Raw genomic sequence first — 26365 nt, 5'->3', positions numbered from 1 at the left:
ACACCTATATAATAGTGCCACCATATGCCTAATGATGCCGTACCAGAAAGGGGTTTTCCTGCCTTCTATAAATAAAACTAAATTATGAAAAGATCTGAAACTTTCAAATGCACTTTTGTGTTTTAATTTGTCACCCTTTTTAAGACCTCAGCTTGCTGTCAGAGCCTGGAATCTTGATCTGGTAATGCACTGCTCATGCAGCAGCAGAGCTTTGTTACAGTGTGTCAGAGCAGTCTCATCTAATGTACCCTGCATACAATCAAGATGCGTTTTTTTCGGCCTGTGAATACAGGCAAAAAAAAATCCATTCACTGACAGCAAGCACAAACCGAGAAAATGGTGAGAACCTGAAACCTAACTATTAGAAAGGCACAGACCTCCTCATTTACAGTGGAAGTCCAGGTTGTTGGCAGCAGACGTGGACATCTAGAAGAATGCTGGTTTTAGTTTTGGTTGGAATTTTCCTGCAGCCGAAAAAAAACTAATAATTGGGGAACTCTGTGAAGAACACATTAGGGATTTTACGAAACTAGAAATCCCCCCCGGACGTTATCAGAACTGGACCCTCGGGCGGCGAGCTGTCGGGACGCTGCGGTCAGGGTGATGTGGCCGCCATGCCTGTGGCTGCGTCCTGCACAGAGTGGACAGGAGGCCCCATAAGTCCAGCAGGTATACAGAGCGCGCCCCTGTTCATTGCTCTGCGCACGTGCGGTGTCCTCACTGCACCCACAGGTTATGTCACCCAGTGGCCTCTGCTGGGGCTCCTCACAGGATCTGCGGTGGGGCCAGTACGTGTGCGTTCATACGGCTGCACGCTCCATCACAGAACTGTCATCTAAGGCTACTTTCACACTTGCGTTGTTCTTTTCCGGCATAGAGTTCCGTCACAGGGGCTCTATACCGGAAAAGAACTGATCAGGTATGTCCCCATGCATTCTGAATGGAGAGTAATCCGTTCAGTTTGCATCAGGATGTCTTCAGTTCAGTCGTTTTGACTGATCAGGCAAAAGAGAAAACCGTAGCATGCTACGGTTTTATCTCCGGCTAAAAAAACTGAAGACTTGCCTGAATGCCGGATCAGGCATTTTTTCCCATAGGAATGAATTAGTGCCGGATCCGGCATTCAGAATACCGGAATGCCGGATCCGTCCTTCCGGTATGCGCATGCGCAGACTGAAAAAAAGGTGAAAAAATAAATGCCGGATCCGTTTTTGCCGGATGACACCGGAAAGACGGATCCGGCATTTCAATGCATTTTTTCGACTGATCAGGCATTTTTAAGACTGATCAGGATCCTGATCAGTCTTACTAATGCCATCAGTTAGCATACATTTTGCCTGATCCGGCAGGCAGTTCCGGCGACGGAACTGCTTGCCGGATCTCTCTGCCGCAAGTGTGAAAGTAGCCTAATATTTTATGGTATCAGGTAACTGATCTTTACAGGACTCGCCAAGCTGCTGCGGAACCTCTTTCTGAAGCGTAAGGGAGAGTTTCCTGTCCACCATTGATATGAAATGCTCTCTTCCTTTTCAAATGAGGTTCTGCAGCAGCTGCGGTGAGGATATGCTGTTCTGCAGCAACTGAGGTGTATTCTGAGGTTCTGCAGCAGTTTGGATGTGTAATAGTGGGTCCTGCAGCAGCTGAAGTGTGTATTATGAGGTTCTGCAGCAGCTGAGGTGTGTATTATGATAATCTGCAGCAGCTGAAATGTGTATTATGAGGTTCTGCAGCAGCTGAGGTGTGTATTATGAGGTTCTGCAGCAGCTGAGGTGTGTATTAGGAGGTTCTGCAGCAGCTGAAGTGTGTATTAGGAGGTTCTGCAGCAGCTGAAGTGTGTATTAGGAGGTTCTGCAGCAGCTGAGGTGTGTATTAGGAGGTTCTGCAGCAGCTGAAGTGTGTATGAGAAGGTTCTGCAGCTGCTGAGGTATATATTATGAGGTTCTGCAGCAGCTGAGGTGTTTGTAGAACAGTATAGTACACACTGCAGCTGCTTCATCTTAGTAATGCGATCTGTGAGTGACCAGAGATGAGCTGTGCCAGTGACGCCGCTGATCTCTCGTCATCAGGTCAAGGTGACACTATTAACTGATATTTAGGTTTTATTTTATTACATTTGCATTCAGCCACATTTTTATTTCACACGATCTCGCACTTTGGCGCCTCCGTCCCTCGCAGCCCTGTTATACTTCATGCTCTGTAGTTGCTCCTCTGGTTTCGGTTGCTCCGTTTTAATGTCCGCTTATTTCTCATTATCCGCCTACAACCCCCAGCATCCTGATTCTTCATGTCTTTATATTAAGAGTGGAACGTGATATGTGGAAAGGATGGCTTCAGGCCCTTGTGATGAGCGGTGACTGGAATATTTTGCCGCTCGTCAGCAGAAAATTGCGTCCTGTGAAGAATTAGTGACGTTTTCTTTCTCATCCTTTTTGTTTATTACGATCCTGGATGCAGAACAGACAGTGACGGCCAAAGATCCCAGGATGGCAGGAGCGGGGCACACCTCTGACGGCTCTGGAATAAAAGGAGGAATCTACTGGGTTAGAAGTCCAATGGTATGTCACCCAGCTTTTCTAGACTCCTGAATGCCAGAACTGCATTATAAGGGTGCCTCCACCAGCAGAACAGTGAGTGCAGCTCTGGAGTATAATACAGCATGTAACTCGGGAACAGTACAGGATAAGTAATGTAATGTATGTACACAGTGACTCCACCAGCAGAATAGTGAGTGCAGCTCTGGAGTATAATACAGGATGTAACTCAGGATCAGTACAGGATAAGTAATGTATGTACACAGTGACTGCACCAGCAGAATAGTGAGTGCAGCTCTGGAGTATAATACAGGATGTAACTCAGGATCAGTACAAGATAAGTAATGTATGTACACAGTGACTGCACCAGCAGAATAGCGAGTGCAGCTCTGGAGTATAATACAGGATGTAACTCAGGATCAGTACAGGATAAGTAATGTATGTACACAGTGACTGCACCAGCAGAATAGTGAGTGCAGCTCTGGGGTATAATACAGGATGTAACTCAGGATCAGTACAGGATAAGTAATGTATGTACACAGTGACTCAACCAGCAGAATAGTGAGTGCAGCTCTGGAGTATAATACAGGATGTAACTCAGGATCAGTACAGGATAAGTAATGTAATGTATGTACACAGTGACTGCACCAGCAGAATAGTGAGTGCAGCTCTGGAGTATAATACAGGATGTAACTCAGGATCAGTACAGGATAAGTAATGTATGTACACAGTGACTCCACCAGCAGAATAGTGAGTGCAGCTCTGGAGTATAATACAGGAGGCAAATCACGATCAGTACAGGATAAGTAATGTATGTACACAATGACTGCACCAGCAGAATAGTGAGTGCAGCTCTGGAGTATAATACAGGAGGTAACTCAGGATCAGTACAGGATAAGTAATGTATGTACACAGTGACTCCACCAGCAGAATAGTGAGTGCAGCTCTGGAGTATAATACAGGAGGTAACTTAGGATCAGTACAGGATAAGTAATGTATGTACACAGTGACTGCATCAGCAGAATAGTGAGTGCAGCTCTGGAGTATAATACAGGATGTAACTCGGGATCAGTACAGGATAAGTAATGTATGTACACAGTGACTCCACCAGCAGAATAGTGAGTGCAGCTCTGGAGTATAATACAGGAGGCAAATCACGATCAGTACAGGATAAGTAATGTATGTACACAATGACTGCACCAGCAGAATAGTGAGTGCAGCTCTGGAGTATAATACAGGAGGTAACTCAGGATCAGTACAGGATAAGTAATGTATGTACACAGTGACTCCACCAGCAGAATAGTGAGTGCAGCTCTGGAGTATAATACAGGAGGTAACTCAGGATCAGTACAGGATAAGTAATGTATGTACACAGTGACTGCATCAGCAGAATAGTGAGTGCAGCTCTGGAGTATAATACAGGATGTAACTCGGGATCAGTACAGGATAAGTAATGTATGTACACAGTGACTCCACCAGCAGAATAGTGAGTGCAGCTCTGGAGTATAATACAGGAGGTAACTCAGGATCAGTACAGGATAAGTAATGTATGTACACAGTGACTGCATCAGCAGAATAGTGAGTGCAGCTCTGGAGTATAATACAGGATGTAACTCGGGATCAGTACAGGATAAGTAATGTATGTACACAGTGACTGCACATGTGTACTACTGGTGACGCTCACCTTGGTTTACTAATTAATTTCTTGATTGTCCCCCCCCCCCCCCCCCCCCCCCATCACTTGCTGCGCTGTCATTAATTTTCAGAACTGCAGGGCTTGTGCACATAAGGCATCATGCACACGACCGTTGTTGTGTTCCGTGTCCGTTCCGTTTTTTTTGCGGATAGGATGCGGTACCATTAATTTCAATGGGTCCGCAAAAAACGTGGACAGCACACAGTGTGCTGTCCGCATCAGTATGTCCGTTCCGTTGCCCCGCAAAAAAAATAGTGCATGTCCTAATTTTTTCTAGTTTGCGGACAAGAATAGGCATTATTACAACGGATCCGCAAAAAAACGGAACGTCATCCGGTTTATTTTGCGGACGGCAAAACACATACGGTCGTGTGCATGTAGCCTAATACAGAGGGCGTCCTGGGCGTGACCTCAGCAGTCCTGACACTGAGTTTTTAGAAAACTTTCGATATGTTATATAGACGTATCAAAAGTTTTGATCGGTGAGACCCCCAGCGATTGCTAGAACAGGACGAGAGAAGCGCTCTCATATTGCACTCTCTTCACTGCAGGAGACGGACTCAATAGAAAGTCTCTGGGGGCGTCTCAATTCTGTCTACTGGAGTTAGGAGAGCGCGTGCGAATCGGTGGGGGTCTCAGCCGCTCCTTCATGTCCTGTATTACAAATATGCATATCTGCTGGGTGTAGTAGTATTCTAGGGTTTCTCGCAGGGGTGGTGACGTCGGTCCCTCTACGTACAGTTGATCATAGGACGGCCCCCTCCCCCCTCCATGGGGTTGTGTATAGGGCCACATTCCCACGTGGTATGCCCTGCCTCTCACCTGCCCGGGCCGCCCTGAGACCCCTGGTCGGTGCTTTCGTCGGGCAGTTGCCGGAGATCTCTGATGAGATGTGTGAGCTGCATCACGGTCAGTTCAGTTTTCGGCCTTTCGCTTCGCTGGCGTCGGTTCAGTAAACACGGAGGGGTCCCCAAAAATGAAAAGCCTCTCTTGTCCATGCCCATGAGCCGCAGCGCGGGCTTATTGCCATGGCATGAGGCATACTGCGAAGAAAGACGGCAATCAGTGAGGTGAAGGGTCAAGGAAAGCGGAAGTCGCCTCCAGTTTTGTTCTGCGACTTTCTAATATACCATTGTTAGGATCTCTGCTTGCTGACACTGAATAGATAGGTCCTGTTTATATCCATGAGGGTTTTGCGGTCTTATCTGCGCTCCAGACGGAGACACTATAAACCTGCACTGATACATTGTAGCAAACTATCAGGAGCGGAAGGAGATTTGTGTTGCTGATACGTCACAGATTAAGGGCTCATGCACACGACCGTATTTTGTTTCCGTGTCCGCTCAGTTTTTTTTTTGTAGCCCGTATGCGGAACCATTCACTTTAATGGGTCTGCAAAAAAACGGAATTGACTCCGTGTGCATTCCACTTCCGTATATATATATGTATAGAACATGTCCTATTCTTGTCCGTTTTGCGAACAACGACAGGCATTGTTACAATGGATCCGCAAAAAACTAAAACGATGCAACACTGAAGTCACACGGATGTCATCCGTTTTTTTTTGTGGATCCGTGTTTTGCAGACCTCAAAATACTTATGGTCCCATCGTTGGGATGTAGCATCCCTTTATGATCGAGGAGGGGGTCCAGTCGCTAGGACCTCCACCGGTCTTGATGCTGCATCCCTTCCCTGTGTTTGGGAAATGAAGGACAGGAGGCGCCGCGCTAGAACGCCGCTCCGGCCCCTTCGTTCCGAGGATCGATGGAGGTCACAGTGACTGGACCCCTCCTCAGTCACAAAGTGATGCTACATCCTAACCATGGGAATATCCCTTTCATCCGTGATGCAGCAGCAGACATCTGTTTGCTACAATGTATCAGTGCAGGAAAAATGTATCAGTCTGGGGTCTAGGCTGTTTATCCCTGTGGATGCAAAGACATAGAAGGGGGGCTTTTAAGGCCGGCTCCTTCCCCATGGGAGTAACGCATATTTATGACTGGCCTGAGGGTGGGAGGATTTGAAGGCTGGGGGTATCAACCAGCAGCAGGATGCACCCCACTGCGCCTCTGCTCAGCCCCTACGCTCCCTCATATACAGTATATGTGATCTTCTCGCCCCCCGCTCTGCAGCACCCACCACCACCCTGCATACCGCTAGTGCACAAGGCGTATACTCACAGGCATGAATGTGGCCATTATTCACACCGGCTGGAGGCGACGCTGACCTTGGAACTCGTCTGGTCTGCGGACCTCCCAGGACCGGTGCTTAATATAGGGACCCCCCACCCCTCGGCGGTGTATCAGGTGTCCGCGCGAGATCTCAAGAAGTGTGTAAATCTCACATTACACCGCCAACTGAATGAAACGGATGAATTATACAGCAGGGCGGGTCCAGCGCACCTTCCACCTGTCACCGCCTGGACGCAGCCAGGAATTCGGGATTGTTACATGATGGGGGATGTAGTCCTGTGTGGTGGTCTGACCCGGTATCACACAGGATAGGATTAGATACAGCGGCTCAGCAGGCAGTATCACACAGGATAGGATTAGATACAGCGGCTCAGCAGACAGTATCACACAGGATAGGATTAGATACACAGCTCAGCAGACAGTATCACACAGGATAGGATTAGATACAGCGGCTCAGCAGACAGTATCACACAGGATAGGATTAGATACAGGGGCTCAGCAGACAGTATCACACAGGATAGGATTAGATACAGCGGCTCAGCAGGCAGTATCACACAGGATAGGATTAGATACAGCGGCTCAGCAGACAGTATCACACAGGATAGGATTAGATACACAGCTCAGCAGACAGTATCACACAGGATAGGATTAGATACAGCGGCTCAGCAGACAGTATCACACAGGATAGGATTAGATACAGCGGCTCAGCAGACAGTATCACACAGGAGAGGATTAGATACAGCGGCTCAGCAGACAGTATCACACAGGATAGGATTAGATACACAGCTCAGCAGACAGTATCACACAGGATAGGATTAGATACAGCAGCTCAGCAGACAGTATCACACAGGATAGGATTAGATACACAGCTCAGCAGACAGTATCACACAGGATAGGATTAGATACAGGGGCTCAGCAGACAGTATCACACAGGATAGGATTAGATACAGCGGCTCAGCAGACAGTATCACACAGGATAGGATTAGATACTCAGCTCAGCAGGCAGTATCACACAGGATAGGATTAGATACAGCGGCTCAGCAGACAGTATCACACAGGATAGGATTAGATACACAGCTCAGCAGACAGTATCACACAGGATAGGATTAGATACACAGCTCAGCAGACAGTATCACACAGGATAGGATTAGATACAGCGGCTCAGCAGACAGTATCACACAGGATAGGATTAGATACACAGCTCAGCAGACAGTATCACACAGGATAGGATTAGATACAGCGGCTCAGCAGACAGTATCACACAGGATAGGATTAGATACACAGCTCAGCAGACAGTATCACACAGGATAGGATTAGATACAGGAGCTCAGCAGGCAGTATCACACAGGATAGGATTAGATACAGGAGCTCAGCAGGCAGTATCACACAGGATAGGATTAGATACACAGCTCAGCAGACAGTATCACACAGGATAGGATTAGATACAGGAGCTCAGCAGGCAGTATCACACAGGATAGGATTAGATACACAGCTCAGCAGACAGTATCACACAGGATAGGATTAGATACAGGGGCTCAGCAGACAGTATCACACAGGATAGGTTTAGATACAGCCGCTCAGCAGACAGTATCACACAGGATAGGATTAGATACAGCGGCTCAGCAGACAGTATCACACAGGATAGGATTAGATACAGCGGCTCAGCAGACAGTATCACACAGGATAGGATTAGATACTCAGCTCAGCAGGCAGTATCACACAGGATAGGATTAGATACACGGCTCAGCAGACAGTATCACACAGGATAGGATTAGATACAGCGGCTCAGCAGACAGTATCACACAGGATAGGATTAGATACACAGCTCAGCAGACAGTATCACACAGGATAGGATTAGATACAGCGGCTCAGCAGACAGTATCACACAGGATAGGATTAGATACACAGCTCAGCAGACAGTATCACACAGGATAGGATTAGATACAGGGTCTCAGCAGACAGTATCACACAGGATAGGATTAGATACAGCGGCTCAGCAGACAGTATCACACAGGATAGGATTAGATACTCAGCTCAGCAGGCAGTATCACACAGGATAGGATTAGATACAGCGGCTCAGCAGACAGTATCACACAGGATAGGATTAGATACAGGGGCTCAGCAGACAGTATCACACAGGATAGGATTAGATACAGCGGCTCAGCAGACAGTATCACACAGGATAGGATTAGATACACAGCTCAGCAGACAGTATCACACAGGATAGGATTAGATACACAGCTCAGCAGACAGTATCACACAGGATAGGATTAGATACACAGCTCAGCAGACAGTATCACACAGGATAGGATTAGATACAGGGGCTCAGCAGACAGTATCACACAGGATAGGATTAGATACAGCAGCTCAGCAGACAGTATCACACAGGATAGGATTAGATACACAGCTCAGCAGACAGTATCACACAGGATAGGATTAGATACAGCGGCTCAGCAGACAGTATCACACAGGATAGGATTAGATACAGCGGCTCAGCAGACAGTATCACACAGGATAGGATTAGATACACAGCTCAGCAGACAGTATCACACAGGATAGGATTAGATACAGCAGCTCAGCAGACAGTATCACACAGGATAGGATTAGATACACAGCTCAGCAGACAGTATCACACAGGATAGGATTAGATACAGGGGCTCAGCAGACAGTATCACACAGGATAGGATTAGATACAGCGGCTCAGCAGACAGTATCACACAGGATAGGATTAGATACTCAGCTCAGCAGGCAGTATCACACAGGATAGGATTAGATACAGCGGCTCAGCAGACAGTATCACACAGGATAGGATTAGATACACAGCTCAGCAGACAGTATCACACAGGATAGGATTAGATACACAGCTCAGCAGACAGTATCACACAGGATAGGATTAGATACAGCGGCTCAGCAGACAGTATCACACAGGATAGGATTAGATACACAGCTCAGCAGACAGTATCACACAGGATAGGATTAGATACAGCGGCTCAGCAGACAGTATCACACAGGATAGGATTAGATACACAGCTCAGCAGACAGTATCACACAGGATAGGATTAGATACAGGGGCTCAGCAGACAGTATCACACAGGATAGGTTTAGATACAGCCGCTCAGCAGACAGTATCACACAGGATAGGATTAGATACACAGCTCAGCAGACAGTATCACACAGGATAGGATTAGATACAGCGGCTCAGCAGACAGTATCACACAGGATAGGATTAGATACAGCGGCTCAGCAGACAGTATCACACAGGATAGGATTAGATACTCAGCTCAGCAGGCAGTATCACACAGGATAGGATTAGATACACGGCTCAGCAGACAGTATCACACAGGATAGGATTAGATACAGCGGCTCAGCAGACAGTATCACACAGGATAGGATTAGATACACAGCTCAGCAGACAGTATCACACAGGATAGGATTAGATACAGCGGCTCAGCAGACAGTATCACACAGGATAGGATTAGATACACAGCTCAGCAGACAGTATCACACAGGATAGGATTAGATACAGGGTCTCAGCAGACAGTATCACACGGGATAGGATTAGATACAGCGGCTCAGCAGACAGTATCACACAGGATAGGATTAGATACTCAGCTCAGCAGGCAGTATCACACAGGATAGGATTAGATACAGCGGCTCAGCAGACAGTATCACACAGGATAGGATTAGATACTCAGCTCAGCAGGCAGTATCACACAGGATAGGATTAGATACAGCGGCTCAGCAGACAGTATCACACAGGATAGGATTAGATACACAGCTCAGCAGACAGTATCACACAGGATAGGATTAGATACACAGCTCAGCAGACAGTATCACACAGGATAGGATTAGATACAGCGGCTCAGCAGACAGTATCACACAGGATAGGATTAGATACACAGCTCAGCAGACAGTATCACACAGGATAGCATTAGATACAGCGGCTCAGCAGACAGTATCACACAGGATAGGATTAGATACAGCGGCTCAGCAGACAGTATCACACAGGATAGGATTAGATACACAGCTCAGCAGACAGTATCACACAGGATAGGATTAGATACAGCAGCTCAGCAGACAGTATCACACAGGATAGGATTAGATACAGCGGCTCAGCAGACAGTATCACACAGGAGAGGATTAGATACAGCGGCTCAGCAGACAGTATCACACAGGATAGGATTAGATACACAGCTCAGCAGACAGTATCACACAGGATAGGATTAGATACAGCAGCTCAGCAGACAGTATCACACAGGATAGGATTAGATACACAGCTCAGCAGACAGTATCACACAGGATAGGATTAGATACACAGCTCAGCAGACAGTATCACACAGGATAGGATTAGATACAGGGGCTCAGCAGACAGTATCACACAGGATAGGATTAGATACACAGCTCAGCAGACAGTATCACACAGGATAGGATTAGATACACAGCTCAGCAGACAGTATCACACAGGATAGGATTAGATACACAGCTCAGCAGACAGTATCACACAGGATAGGTTTAGATACAGCCGCTCAGCAGACAGTATCACACAGGATAGGATTAGATACACAGCTCAGCAGACAGTATCACACAGGATAGGATTAGATACAGCGGCTCAGCAGACAGTATCACACAGGATAGGATTAGATACAGCGGCTCAGCAGACAGTATCACACAGGATAGGATTAGATACTCAGCTCAGCAGGCAGTATCACACAGGATAGGATTAGATACACGGCTCAGCAGACAGTATCACACAGGATAGGATTAGATACAGCGGCTCAGCAGACAGTATCACACAGGATAGGATTAGATACACAGCTCAGCAGACAGTATCACACAGGATAGGATTAGATACAGCGGCTCAGCAGACAGTATCACACAGGATAGGATTAGATACACAGCTCAGCAGACAGTATCACACAGGATAGGATTAGATACAGGGTCTCAGCAGACAGTATCACACAGGATAGGATTAGATACAGCGGCTCAGCAGACAGTATCACACAGGATAGGATTAGATACTCAGCTCAGCAGGCAGTATCACACAGGATAGGATTAGATACAGCGGCTCAGCAGACAGTATCACACAGGATAGGATTAGATACTCAGCTCAGCAGGCAGTATCACACAGGATAGGATTAGATACAGCGGCTCAGCAGACAGTATCACACAGGATAGGATTAGATACACAGCTCAGCAGACAGTATCACACAGGATAGGATTAGATACACAGCTCAGCAGACAGTATCACACAGGATAGGATTAGATACAGCGGCTCAGCAGACAGTATCACACAGGATAGGATTAGATACACAGCTCAGCAGACAGTATCACACAGGATAGCATTAGATACAGCGGCTCAGCAGACAGTATCACACAGGATAGGATTAGATACAGCGGCTCAGCAGACAGTATCACACAGGATAGGATTAGATACACAGCTCAGCAGACAGTATCACACAGGATAGGATTAGATACAGCGGCTCAGCAGACAGTATCACACAGGATAGGATTAGATACACAGCTCAGCAGACAGTATCACACAGGATAGGATTAGATACACAGCTCAGCAGACAGTATCACACAGGATAGGATTAGATACAGGGGCTCAGCAGACAGTATCACACAGGATAGGATTAGATACAGCGGCTCAGCAGACAGTATCACACAGGATAGGATTAGATACACAGCTCAGCAGACAGTATCACACAGGATAGGATTAGATACACAGCTCAGCAGACAGTATCACACAGGATAGGATTAGATACAGCGGCTCAGTAGACAGTATCACACAGGATAGGATTAGATACAGCGGCTCAGCAGACAGTATCACACAGGATAGGATTAGATACAGCGGCTCAGCAGACAGTATCACACAGGATAGGATTAGATACACAGCTCAGCAGACAGTATCACACAGGATAGGATTAGATACAGGGGCTCAGCAGACAGTATCACACAGGATAGGATTAGATACAGCGGCTCAGCAGACAGTATCACACAGGATAGGATTAGATACAGGGGCTCAGCAGACAGTATCACACAGGATAGGATTAGATACACAGCTCAGCAGACAGTATCGCACAGGATAGGATTAGATACAGCGGCTCAGCAGACAGTATCACACAGGATAGGATTAGATACACAGCTCAGCAGACAGTATCACATAGGATAGGATTAGATACAGCGGCTCAGCAGACAGTATCACACAGGATAGGATTAGATACACAGATCAGCAGACAGTATCACACAGGATAGGATTAGATACACAGCTCAGAAGACAGTATCACACAGGATAGGATTAGATACACAGCTCAGCAGACAGTATCACACAGGATAGGATTAGATACAGGGGCTCAGCAGACAGTATCACACAGGATAGGATTAGATACTCAGCTCAGCAGGCAGTATCACACAGGATAGGATTAGATACAGCGGCTCAGCAGACAGTATCACACAGGATAGGATTGGATACATGGGGCTCAGCAGACAGTATCACACAGGATAGGATTAGATACACAGCTCAGCAGACAGTATCACACAGGATAGGATTAGATACAGCGGCTCAGCAGACAGTATTACACAGGATAGGATTAGATACAGCGGTTTAGCAGACAGTATCACACAGGATAGGATTAGATACAGCGGCTCAGCAGACAGTATCACACAGGATAGGATTAGATACAGCGGCTCAGCAGGCAGTATCACACAGGATAGGATTAGATACAGCGGCTCAGCAGACAGTATCACACAGGATAGGATTAGATACTCAGCTCAGCAGGCAGTATCACACAGGATAGGATTAGATACAGCGGCTCAGCAGACAGTATCACACAGGATAGGATTAGATACACAGCTCAGCAGACAGTATCACACAGGATAGGATTAGATACACAGCTCAGCAGACAGTATCACACAGGATAGGATTAGATACAGCGGCTCAGCAGACAGTATCACACAGGATAGGATTAGATACACAGCTCAGCAGACAGTATCACACAGGATAGGATTAGATACAGCGGCTCAGCAGACAGTATCACACAGGATAGGTTTAGATACAGCCGCTCAGCAGACAGTATCACACAGGATAGGATTAGATACACAGCTCAGCAGACAGTATCACACAGGATAGGATTAGATACAGCGGCTCAGCAGACAGTATCACACAGGATAGGATTAGATACAGCGGCTCAGCAGACAGTATCACACAGGATAGGATTAGATACTCAGCTCAGCAGGCAGTATCACACAGGATAGGATTAGATACACGGCTCAGCAGACAGTATCACACAGGATAGGATTAGATACAGCGGCTCAGCAGACAGTATCACACAGGATAGGATTAGATACACAGCTCAGCAGACAGTATCACACAGGATAGGATTAGATACAGCGGCTCAGCAGACAGTATCACACAGGATAGGATTAGATACACAGCTCAGCAGACAGTATCACACAGGATAGGATTAGATACAGGGTCTCAGCAGACAGTATCACACAGGATAGGATTAGATACAGCGGCTCAGCAGACAGTATCACACAGGATAGGATTAGATACTCAGCTCAGCAGGCAGTATCACACAGGATTGGATTAGATACAGCGGCTCAGCCGACAGTATCACACAGGATAGGATTAGATACTCAGCTCAGCAGGCAGTATCACACAGGATAGGATTAGATACAGCGGCTCAGCAGACAGTATCACACAGGATAGGATTAGATACACAGCTCAGCAGACAGTATCACACAGGATAGGATTAGATACACAGCTCAGCAGACAGTATCACACAGGATAGGATTAGATACAGCGGCTCAGCAGACAGTATCACACAGGATAGGATTAGATACAGCGGCTCAGCAGACAGTATCACACAGGATAGGATTAGATACAGCGGCTCAGCAGACAGTATCACACAGGATAGGATTAGATACAGCGGCTCAGCAGACAGTATCACACAGGATAGGATTAGATACTCAGCTCAGCAGGCAGTATCACACAGGATAGGATTAGATACAGCGGCTCAGCAGGCAGTATCACACAGGATAGGATTAGATACACAGCTCAGCAGACAGTATCACACAGGATAGGATTAGATACAGCGGCTCAGCAGACAGTATCACACAGGATAGGATTAGATACTCAGCTCAGCAGGCAGTATCACACAGGATAGGATTAGATACAGCGGCTCAGCAGGCAGTATCACACAGGATAGGATTAGATACACAGCTCAGCAGACAGTATCACACAGGATAGCATTAGATACAGCGGCTCAGCAGACAGTATCACACAGGATAGGATTAGATACAGCGGCTCAGCAGACAGTATCACACAGGATAGGATTAGATACAGCGGCTCAGCAGACAGTATCACACAGGATAGGATTAGATACTCAGCTCAGCAGGCAGCATCACACAGGATAGGATTAGATACAGCGGCTCAGCAGGCAGTATCACACAGGATAGGATTAGATACACAGCTCAGCAGACAGTATCACACAGGATAGGATTAGATACACAGCTCAGCAGACAGTATCACACAGGATAGGATTAGATACAGCGGCTCAGCAGACAGTATCACACAGGATAGGATTAGATACACAGCTCAGCAGACAGTATCACACAGGATAGGATTAGATACACAGCTCAGCAGACAGTATCACACAGGATAGGATTAGATACAGCGGCTCAGTAGACAGTATCACACAGGATAGGATTAGATACAGCGGCTCAGCAGACAGTATCACACAGGATAGGATTAGATACAGCGGCTCAGCAGACAGTATCACACAGGATAGGATTAGATACACAGCTCAGCAGACAGTATCACACAGGATAGGATTAGATACAGGGGCTCAGCAGACAGTATCACACAGGATAGGATTAGATACAGCGGCTCAGCAGACAGTATCACACAGGATAGGATTAGATACAGGGGCTCAGCAGACAGTATCACACAGGATAGGATTAGATACACAGCTCAGCAGACAGTATCACACAGGATAGGATTAGATACACAGCTCAGCAGACAGTATCGCACAGGATAGGATTAGATACAGCGGCTCAGCAGACAGTATCACACAGGATAGGATTAGATACACAGCTCAGCAGACAGTATCACACAGGATAGGATTAGATACAGCGGCTCAGCAGACAGTATCACACAGGATAGGATTAGATACACAGATCAGCAGACAGTATCACACAGGATAGGATTAGATACACAGCTCAGCAGACAGTATCACACAGGATAGGATTAGATACACAGCTCAGCAGACAGTATCACACAGGATAGGATTAGATACAGGGGCTCAGCAGACAGTATCACACAGGATAGGATTAGATACTCAGCTCAGCAGGCAGTATCACACAGGATAGGATTAGATACAGCGGCTCAGCAGACAGTATCACACAGGATAGGATTGGATACATGGGGCTCAGCAGACAGTATCACACAGGATAGGATTAGATACACAGCTCAGCAGACAGTATCACACAGGATAGGATTAGATACAGCGGCTCAGCAGACAGTATCACACAGGATAGGATTAGATACAGCGGCTCAGCAGACAGTATCACACAGGATAGGATTAGATACAGCGGCTCAGCAGGCAGTATCACACAGGATAGGATTAGATACAGCGGCTCAGCAGACAGTATCACACAGGATAGGATTAGATACATAGCTCAGCTGACTGTATCACACAGGATAGGATTAGATACACAGCTCAGCAGACAGTATCACACAGGATAGGATTAGATACACTGCTCAGCAGACAGTATCACACAGGATAGGATTAGATACACAGCTCAGCAGACAGTATCACACAGGATAGGATTAGATACACAGCTCAGCAGGCAGTATCACACAGGATAGGATTAGATACAGCGGCTCAGCAGACAGTATCACACAGGATAGGATTAGATACAGCGGCTCAGCAGACAGTATCACACAGGATAGGATTAGATACACAGCTCAGCAGGCAGTATCACACAGGATAGGATTAGATACAGCGGCTCAGCAGACAGTATCACACAGGATAGGATTAGATACAGCGGCTCAGCAGGCAGTATCACACAGGATAGTATTAGATACACAGCTCAGCAGGCAGTATCACACAGGATAGGATTAGATACAGCGGCTCAGCAGACAGTATCACACAGGATAGGATTAGATACAGCGGCTCAGCAGACAGTATTACACAGGATAGGATTAGATACACAGCTCAGCAGACAGTATCACACAGGATAAATTCTGATGATCCAGACATGTCATAACTGATGCCAGATTAAAGGAATTTTCCTGTGTGCAAGTATTTAGCAGGTGGCGAGCTGTAAGCAACTCCACAAATGCTGACCCACGGAGCGGGCGCAAGGCGACACTTCTTTTTCTTTCAAGCAGGGGAAGGGTCAAAGCCCACAGTATCCTCTGTGAATGGGGCCCTTGTTGGGCTGTTTAGGAGAGGGAGGCTGGCATGAAGATCATCACCAGATCTGGACAATGGACTCCAGTAAAGGTGCCCCCCTGCATCCTGAGCGCCAGCTGTGACTGGCAAGACATGCCCTCATTGTCCTGGCACAACACTGGCCCAAGTGTCTCCCACTGCGTCCGTCTCTCTGCTGAGCCGACAGGAACCCGCTCCAAACCTTGTGGGGCGATCTATGGGGGCGCTAAAGGCACGCTATGGTCCCATCCCATACGAGTGACGGGCTGCGTGGCATCACAAAATACACGGCGGTGTATTAGATCCCATGACAGACCCCCCCCCCCCACCCGGGATGTGGCACCGGATGATACTTTGTGCATCAGTTTTTTGTGACCCCAGAGGACTGTCCAGACTGGATACAACTGTAACAAACCCTCAGCATCTGGAATTAAGCTGGAATGTTTCCGTTCACTGACAGCAAGCAAAGATGTGGAAGATGGCTAGGAACCGAGGCACAAAGTCCATGAGAAAGTTGCAAAACTTTTAATTGCACCAGTTTGAGGGCTAACATAAGACTGAATCCAATACAAGGCTCCTTCGGCCACTAGGTGGCGCTCTCAGCAGCTCAGGGACACAATATCATGGGCTCTGCAGCTGCTGTAGAACTACAAGGCTCAGATTTTTTTTTTGTATGAATTTTTTGGGGACTTCTAGAAATTTCTCCCAAGGCGGTTTCTAGCGTGTTTATGACAGGTCGGCGGGGCGGGCTGGATTCCTATGACTCCCCTGACCCCCCCCCCCCGTGGACCTGACATAAGTCCTGGATCAATCCATGAGGACTTTGGCCATCAGAAGACAATGGAGAGGTGAAATATGGAGAGCAAACAAACAGTGTCCCCGTCACCCATCTGCACCGTCCCTTTAATCGACTTTTTTTTTTTTCTTTTTTTACTATGGGATTTGTAATATGGAAGGAATGCAGCCAACTGTGATGTAACTACGACTCCTAGCATTGCCCCAGTAGTCACATGAACCTCTCAGGGCACACACCCTATCATTTTAGGGCATCTAGAAATTAGTAGTAGGAATTATTTTCTCCATCAGTCAGAAGCACCACAAAGGATCATGTGTCTTTTCTGCAATGAATCCATTAGCTTCTCAATAAATTCCCTGCAAGGGTCTTTTCTCACTTCTTAAAGGGGACCTCCAGCAGGGTGGGATATTATGTGTGCAGCTGCAGTGCGGCGCCGCGGCCTCTAGAGGGTAGTGCAGAGCCGGGTGCGATCCTCCATCGCTCCCTCATTAGGTATTCTGCGCGACCCCGCCCCCCGCTTTCTGAATATTCAATGAGATGCAGATGAGGCGGCGATGGGTGACTGCTGTGCGGGCGCCGCCGGGCTGGACACTCTGTACCTCACAGTCTATGGCTGCGCGCCGGGTAACAGCCGCCGAGCTCCGGGACCAGTGCTCCGCGGGCGCCTGCTGGCTCCTCCGGGGGAGCAGCGTCTACGATGTGTCTAGCTTCGTCAAGTTACATCCCGGGGGGGAGCAGCTGCTGCAGGACCGAGCCGGGACCGACATCCAGCGGGACCTGGACGGACCGCCGCACCGGCACTCGGACAATGCGCTCCGCTGGTTACAGCAGTATTATGTGGGTGAGATGGAGGAGCCGGCACCGCAGGTGAGGGGCCACTTACCTACCGGGGACCTACTTATAGGGGACTACTGCACCTGTCATGTCATCTATAGGGGACTACTGCGCCTGTCATGTCATCTATAGGGGACTACTGCACCTGCCCTATCTATAGGGGAACTCTGCACCTGTCCTACCTATAGGGGACTACTGCACCTGTCATGTCATCTATAGGGGGACTACTGCACCTGTCATGTCATCTATAGGGGACTACTGCCCCTGCCCTATCTATAGGGGACTACTGCACCTATCATGTCATCTATAGGGGACTACTGCCCCTGTCCTATCTATAGGGGACTACTGCCCCTGCCCTATCTATAGGGGACTACTGCACCTGCCCTATCTATAGGGGACTACTGCACCTGTCATGTCATCTATAGGGGACTACTGCACCCGCCATGTCATCTATAGGGGACTACTGCACCTGCCCTATCTATAGGGGACTACTGCACCTGTCATGTCATCTATAGGGGACTACTGCACCTGCCCTATCTATAGGGGACTACTGCACCCGTCCTACCTAATGGGGAACTACTGCACCTGTCCTACCTATAGGGGACTACTGCACCTGTCATACCTATAGGGGACTACCACACCTGGTCTGTATATAGGGAACTACTGCACCTGTCCTACCTAATGGGGAACTCTGCACCTGTCCTACCTATAGGGGACTACCGCACCTGGTCTGTATATAGGGGACTACTGCACCTGTCCTATCTATAGGGGACTGCTGCACCTGTCCTGTCTATAGGGGACTACTGCACCTGTCCTACCTATAGGGGACTACCGCACCTGGTCTGTATATAGGGGACTACTGCACCTGTCCTATCTATAGGGGACTGCTGCACCTGTCCTGTCTATAGGGGACTACTGCACCTGTCCTGTCTATAGGGGACTACTGCACCTGTCCTGTCTATAGGGGACTACTGCACCTGTCCTGTCTATAGGGGACTACTGCACCTGTCCTGTCTATAGGGGACTACTGCACCTGTCCTGTCTATAGGGGACTACTGCACCTGTCCTGTCTATAGGGGGACTACTGCACCTGTCCTGTCTATAGGGGGACTACTGCACCTGTCCTGTCTATAGGGGACTACTGCACCTGTCCTGTCTATAGGGGGACTACTGCACCTGTCCTGTCTATAGGGGGACTACTGCACCTGTCCTGTCTATAGGGGACTACTGCACCTGTCCTGTCTATAGGGGACTACTGCACCTGTCCTACCTATAGGGGACTACTGCACTTGTCTATAGGGGACTACTGCACCTGCCCTGTCTATAGGGGGACTACTGCACCTGTCCTGTCTATAGTGGACTGCTGCACCTGTCCTGTCTATAGGGGGACTACCTCATCTGTCCTATCTATAGGGGGACTACTGCACCTGTCATATCCAAATGGGACTACCTCACCTGTCATGTCTATAGGGGACTACTGCACCTGTCATGTCTATAGGGGACTACTGCACCTGTCCTACCTATAGGGGACTACTGCACTTGTCTATAGGGGACTGCTGCACCTGTCCTATCTATAGGGAACTACTGCACCTGTCCTATCTATAGGGGGACTACTGCACCTGTCCTGTCTATAGGGGGACTACTGCACCTGTCCTGTCTATAGGGGGACTACTGCACCTGTCATATCCATAGGGGACTACCTCATCTGTCCTATCTATAGGGGGACTACTGCACCTGTCCTGTCTGTAGGGGGACTACTGCACCTGTCCTGTCTATAGGGGGACTACTGCACCTTTCCTGTCTATAGGGGGACTACTGCACCTGTCCTGTCTATAGGGGACCACTGCACCTGCCCTGTCATATCTATAGGAGACTACTGCACCTATCCTGTCTATAGGGGACTACTGCACCTGGTCTGTATATAGGGGACTACTGCACCTGTCATATCTATAGGGAACTATTGCACCTGTCCTGTCCTATCTATAGGGGACTACTGCACCTGTCCTATCTATAGGGGGACTACTGCACCTGTCCTGTCATATCTGTAAGGGACTACTGTACCTGTTATATCTATAAGGCACTACTGCACCTTTCCTGTCCAATCTATAGGGGACTACTGCACCTGTCCTATTTATAGGGGACTACTGCACCTGTCATGTCATCTATAGGGGACTACTGCACCTGTCATGTCATCTATAGGGGACTACTGCACCTGCCCTATCTATAGGGGACTACTGCACCTGTCATGTCATCTATAGGGGACTACTGCCCCTGCCCTATCTATAGGGGACTACTGCACCCGTCCTACCTAATGGGGAACTCTGCACCTGTCCTACCTATAGGGGACTACTGCACCTGTCCTACCTATAGGGGACTACTGCACCTGTCCTACCTATAGGGGACTACTGCACCTGTCCTGTCTATAGGGGACTACCGCACCTGGTCTGTATATAGGGGACTACTGCACCTGTCCTGTCTATAGGGGACTACTGCACCAGTCCTGTCTATAGGGGACTACTGCACCTGTCCTACCTATAGGGGACTACTGCACCTGTCCTGTCTATAGGGGACTACTGCACCTGTCCTACCTATAGGGGACTACTGCACATGTCCTGCCTATAGGGGACTACTGCACCTGTCCTGTCTATAGGGGACTACGGCACCTGTCCTGTCTATAGGGGACTACTGCACCTGTCCTGTCTATAGGGGACTACTGCACCTGTCCTGTCTATGGGGGGCTGCTGCACCTGTCCTGTCTATGGGGGGCTGCTGCACCTGTCCTGTCTATGGGGGGCTACTGCACCTGTCATGTCTATAGGGGACTACTGCACCTGTCCTACCTATAGGGGACTACTGCGCCTGTCCTGTCTATAGGGGGACTACCTCATCTGTCCTATCTATAGGGGACTACTGCACCTGTCATATCCAAATGGGACTACCTCATCTGTCCTGTCTATAGGGGACTACTGCACCTGTCATGTCTATAGGGGACTACCCCATCTGTCCTATCTATAGGGGACTACTGCACCTGTCATATCCATATGGGACTACCTCATCTGTCCTATCTATAGGGGGACTACTGCACCTGTCCTGTCTGTAGGGGGACTACTGCACCTGTCCTGTCTATAGGGGGACTACTGCACATGTCCTCTCTATAGGGGACCACTGCACCTGCCCTGTCATATCTATAGGAGACTACTGCATCTATCCTGTCTATAGGGGACTACTGCACCTGGTCTGTATATAGGGGACTACTGCACCTGTCATATCTGTAAGGGACTACTGTACCTGTTATATCTATAAGGCACTACTGCACCTTTCCTGTCCAATCTATAGGGGACTACTGCACCTGTCCTATTTATAGGGGACTACTGCACCTGTCCTATTTATAGGGGACTACTGCACCTGTCATATCTGTAGGGGACTATTGCACCTGTCCTGCCTATAGGTGACTATTGCACCTGTCCTGTCATCGTCACTGTGTTCCTAGCCATGCTTATGGTGAGCAGCAGCTGTTGTCACTTCTATAGGGGACAGTCCAGCCATCATCTGTAGGAGGGAGAGGCAGCCGGAGGAGAGCTTGTGGTGGTAACAGGTGTGTCCCATGTGTGGAGGACGTTGGGTTACCTGTCGGCAGAGCCCAGGTTATGATGAGTCTGTGAGCACTTACCCAGTCCCGCTCAGTATAATCTCCTATGTCCCTTACCGTGCCATCTGTCAGTGTGCAGGGTGGCACTGAGCTCTGGAATGGAGCTGGTATGTACAGGGGGTGTAGGCAATATCAGGCAGGACACAGAGTGGGAGTGCTTGTATTCAGGAAAGCACCAGGCAGGGCATGGGGGTGGGTGTAATATCCAGGGGGCTCCAGGCAGGATACAGGGTTGGGGTGATACTCAGGAGGTCACCAGGCAGGACACGGGGTGGGTGTAATATTTAGGGGGGCTCCAGGCAGGACACGGGGTGGGTGTAATATTTAGGGGGGCTCCAGGCAGGACACGGGGTGGGTGTAATATTCAGGGGGGCTCCAGGCAGGAGTGCTTGTATTCAGGAGGGCTCCGGTCAGGATATTGTAGTAAATTTCCAAGCAGGTATGGCAGAGGTGAAAGTGATTTGTGTGCCTGATGGGTGTGGTTGTGCAGGTCGGTTCAGGGCTCGGACGCTCTGTTACACGTGGGTGTGAGCTGTGTCAATGACAAATGCACCTGAGCATGAAATACGAGCCGCAAAATCTCCGCCGTCGCAGTGTGACACAAATAACGCTGATTAAAAACTCTTGCATTTTTGGTCCGTGCCCGATCCGCATTTCATTTCTGGGTCCGTGTGCCCAGGCTGCAAATGATAGAACCTGTTCTATTCCTGTCCGTTTTGTGGACAAGAATAGGCTTTTTTTTTAAATTTATTTTTTTACAGTAGGTCCCAGGAAAATTGCGGTATATACACAGATCACATCCGTATTTTGCGGATCTGCGATTTGCAGACCACAAAAACGGATGCCGTCATGTGCAGGAGGCCTAAAGCAGATTAGATTGTCAGCTTCATGGCCCAGTGGCTGATTGGACGGCTGCTCTGTGTGTGCCATGTTTTGTTAATCTGCAGATTTTACACGCAGTTTCACATTTTCTGCATATTTTCGCCGCAGCCGCCCGTTATCCCCTTTTTTCTGGTTCGGCCCTGATTTTTGCACTTTAGGATTGTATTATAAGCACAACCATAGTATCAATGGTACTTGAGATGTTGCAAGTTTGGGCAACCTCACTCCTTTATAATTGTTTTTACTTACACTGATACATTGTAACAAATGCTAATCCGTGTGAGCAGAACTAGGTCAGGACAAGAGTTCAGTCAGTCTGGATATCAACAACCTCCCATCAGACCCCCTAACCTCCATCAGCCTCAGATCAGACCTCTATCAGACTCCACCAGCCTTCATTAGCCTCAGATCAGACCCAATCAGCCTCAGTCAGATCAGACCCAATCAGCCTCAGTCAGATCAGACCCAATCAGCCTCAGTCAGATCAGACCCAATCAGCCTCAGTCAGATCAGACCCAATCAGCCTCAGTCAGATCAGACCCAATCAGCCTCAGTCAGATCAGACCCAATCAGCCTCAGTCAGATCAGACCCAATCAGCCTCAGTCAGATCAGACCCAATCAGCCTCAGTCAGATCAGACCCAATCAGCCTCAGTCAGATCAGACCCAATCAGCCTCAGATCAGACCCAATCAGCCTCAGATCAGACCCAATCAGACCTTATCAGCCCCCAGTTAGACCCCCCCAGCCACCATCAGACTCAGGTCAGACCCCCAATCCGACCCTATCAGCGTCAGATCGGACCCCCCTTCAGACCTCAGATCATAAAAAAATTAATAAATAGATTTACCGCTTTGGACGGTGCCGCAGATCCTGGACTCCCGACCTGATGGCGCACACAGCGTCAGGTCATAGTGCACACCTACGTGCAGTACATCCTGCCACTGTACGCAGTCAGGACACAGCGGGACCTGGAAGAAGACCAGGAAAGGTGAGCACAGCCACGGCAGCCCTGCTCTCACCTCTCCATGCCTCCCGCATGCTAATGACTTCTTCCATAATGGAAGCGGTCATTAACATTCGGACTATAAGACACACACTGCCACTTTCCCACCAATTTTTTTGGGGGGGAAAGTGCGTCTTATAGTCCGAAAAATACAGTAGATAACTGGTTCAGCAGACAGTATCACCCATGATAGGATTAGATACAGAGGCTCAGCTTAGATATGTGGGTGCTGGTGTGACGTCTTGGTGTTCAGTGAAAGGAACATTTCATCGAAACCTGGAGCACCGGAACAGGAAGAACCGTCTGATCAGCCGCCTGCTGCAGAGACTGTGACATCCTGCCGGGCCGCGCTCAGGAAATCTGTGCCTTAGAGAGTCATCAGTGCAGGAGCCAACATGCCCAATCCCTCTCTCCCATCAGCCATTGGGATGCCCCCATAGACGAGATCATTGGTGGGTGTATCCAGCTTGTATCTTATGTGTGGCCAGATGTAGCAGCAGAGTTGTGAATGCAGCTTTGGGTGTGAGTGTAATATAAGATGAACTGTAACATTTAAGTAGCACCACCTGCATTTCTCTCTGACGAGCTGTCTCGTATTGTCTCGGTGGGGGTGACACCCTATAGAAGGCGGTGCGAGGGAGTAACTGTTTAGGTGAATGTGACCATGTGATTCGTCTTCCATAGTGAACGCTGCGGATGATTTGGCATAAACTTCTGCTTTCGGTATTACGCACATTGAACTGAAGTGTTTACCGGGCGGTCACTGCCTCTGACCCCGGGGTCACCTTGTGGCCGAGCGGTCACTCACACTGGAGGGTACTCTGCTGCTGTGTTAGGGCTCATGCACACGAACATATTTTCTTTCCGTATCCGTTAAGTTTTTTGTTTTTTTTTGCGAACCCTATGCGGAACCATTCACTTCAATGGGTCCGCAAAAAAAAGGACTTTACTCCGTGTGCATTCCATTTCCGTATGTCCGTTTTTCCGTTCTTTAAAAAAATAGAACATGTCCTATTATTGTCCGCATTACGGACAAGGATAGTACTGTTCTATGAAGGGCTAGCTGTTCCGTTCGCACACGAATGTCATCCGTATTTTTTGCGGATCCGTTTTTTTGCGGACCGCAAAATACATACGGTCGTGTACATGAGCCCTTAGGAGATAGCAGTCTGTTGTATCTGCTTCTGGGAAAGCTGGGTGATGAGCAGCAATGGAGACTGTTCTGTGTGGCTGTTCTCTTGTGCTGCCGATTTGGATGTGCTTTAGGTGTGACTGGAGCAGTGTATAAGGCAGGTCATGATGAAGCGGATTCTGTGTTCCTGAGCTGTTAACATGGCTCTTATGTGTTCAATAAAGAGGAACCAGAAGGGAAAGCGCGAGTTCGGAGGATCATGTGACCACGAAACAGGAAGATAAACAGAAGATCAGAATGAGAAGGGGGGTTGTTGGTTCCTTCGGTTTCGGGTCTGTGGTCACCAATCTGGTGTGATAACCCGCGGTGTGTCTACAGTAGTTTACAGATTTTGCTTCACTTACACTACCTGGTCTTCTGTTAAATCATGCTCTAGTCACATCCAAAGCTGCACTCCCAAATCGACAGCTTCTGGTTTCCAGAGTACAGTGCATTGGGGGAGTTCAGATGACGGTTTCAGTTAGTGCTGTCAGGTCACATGACTGAGCCTTCCTTCATGTTTTCCTAAGATGAATAACATGCTTGTATATTGTGCCGTAAGATGGTATATAGAGGTCTGCACCGAGTGGCCTCCTACCATGCAGGACAGTCTGACCAACCAGGAGAAGAAGTTACAAATATGGGGCATGCTAGCTGTGGCAGTACTGTTACTCACTTTTGTGGCAGTACTGTTACTCACTTTTGTGGCTGTGCTTTCACCCTGTTGCTCTGGCACTGTGGCGGTCATGTTCTCACCCTGTTGCTCTGGCACTGTGGCGGTCATGTTCTCACCCTGTTGCTCTGGCACTGTGGTGGTCATGCTCTCTCCCTGTTGCTCTGGCACTGTGGCGGTCATGCTCTCTCCCTGTTGCTCTGACACTGTGGCGGTCATGTTCTCACCCTGTTGCTCTGGCACTGTAGTGGTCATGCTCTCTCCCTGTTGCTCTGACACTGTGGCGGTCATGCTTTCACCCTGTTGCTCTGGCACTGTGGCGGTCATGCTCTCTCCCTGTTGCTCTGGCACTGTGGCTGTCATGCTTTCACCCTGTTGCTCTGACACTGTGGCGGTCATGCTTTCACCCTGTTGCTCTGGCACTGTGGCGGTCATGCTCTCTCCCTGTTGCTCTGGCACTGTAGTGGTCATGCTTTCACCCTGTTGCTCTGACACTGT

The 26365-nt window shown here is 48.5% G+C and overlaps 1 protein-coding gene across 1 annotated transcript in view; it reads left to right on the top strand.

The window, feature by feature from the left end:
• Window positions 1–18227: 18227 nt before the first annotated feature.
• FA2H (fatty acid 2-hydroxylase) overlaps window positions 18228–26365 on the top strand; it is a 48492-nt gene continuing 40354 nt past the window's right edge. Inside the window, exon 1 of the mRNA XM_040409608.1 lies at window positions 18228–18521. Within this exon, the coding sequence (XP_040265542.1) occupies window positions 18264–18521 (258 nt within the window). The 5' untranslated portion in view covers window positions 18228–18263. The remainder of the gene's footprint in view (window positions 18522–26365) is intronic.

This window comes from Bufo bufo, chromosome 10 (assembly GCF_905171765.1).
Source record: "Bufo bufo chromosome 10, aBufBuf1.1, whole genome shotgun sequence".
In the NCBI taxonomy this organism is placed as follows: domain Eukaryota; kingdom Metazoa; phylum Chordata; class Amphibia; order Anura; family Bufonidae; genus Bufo; species Bufo bufo.
The sequence above is the reverse complement of the archived record's forward strand: the minus strand, read 5'-3'. Positions and strand labels throughout refer to the sequence as shown.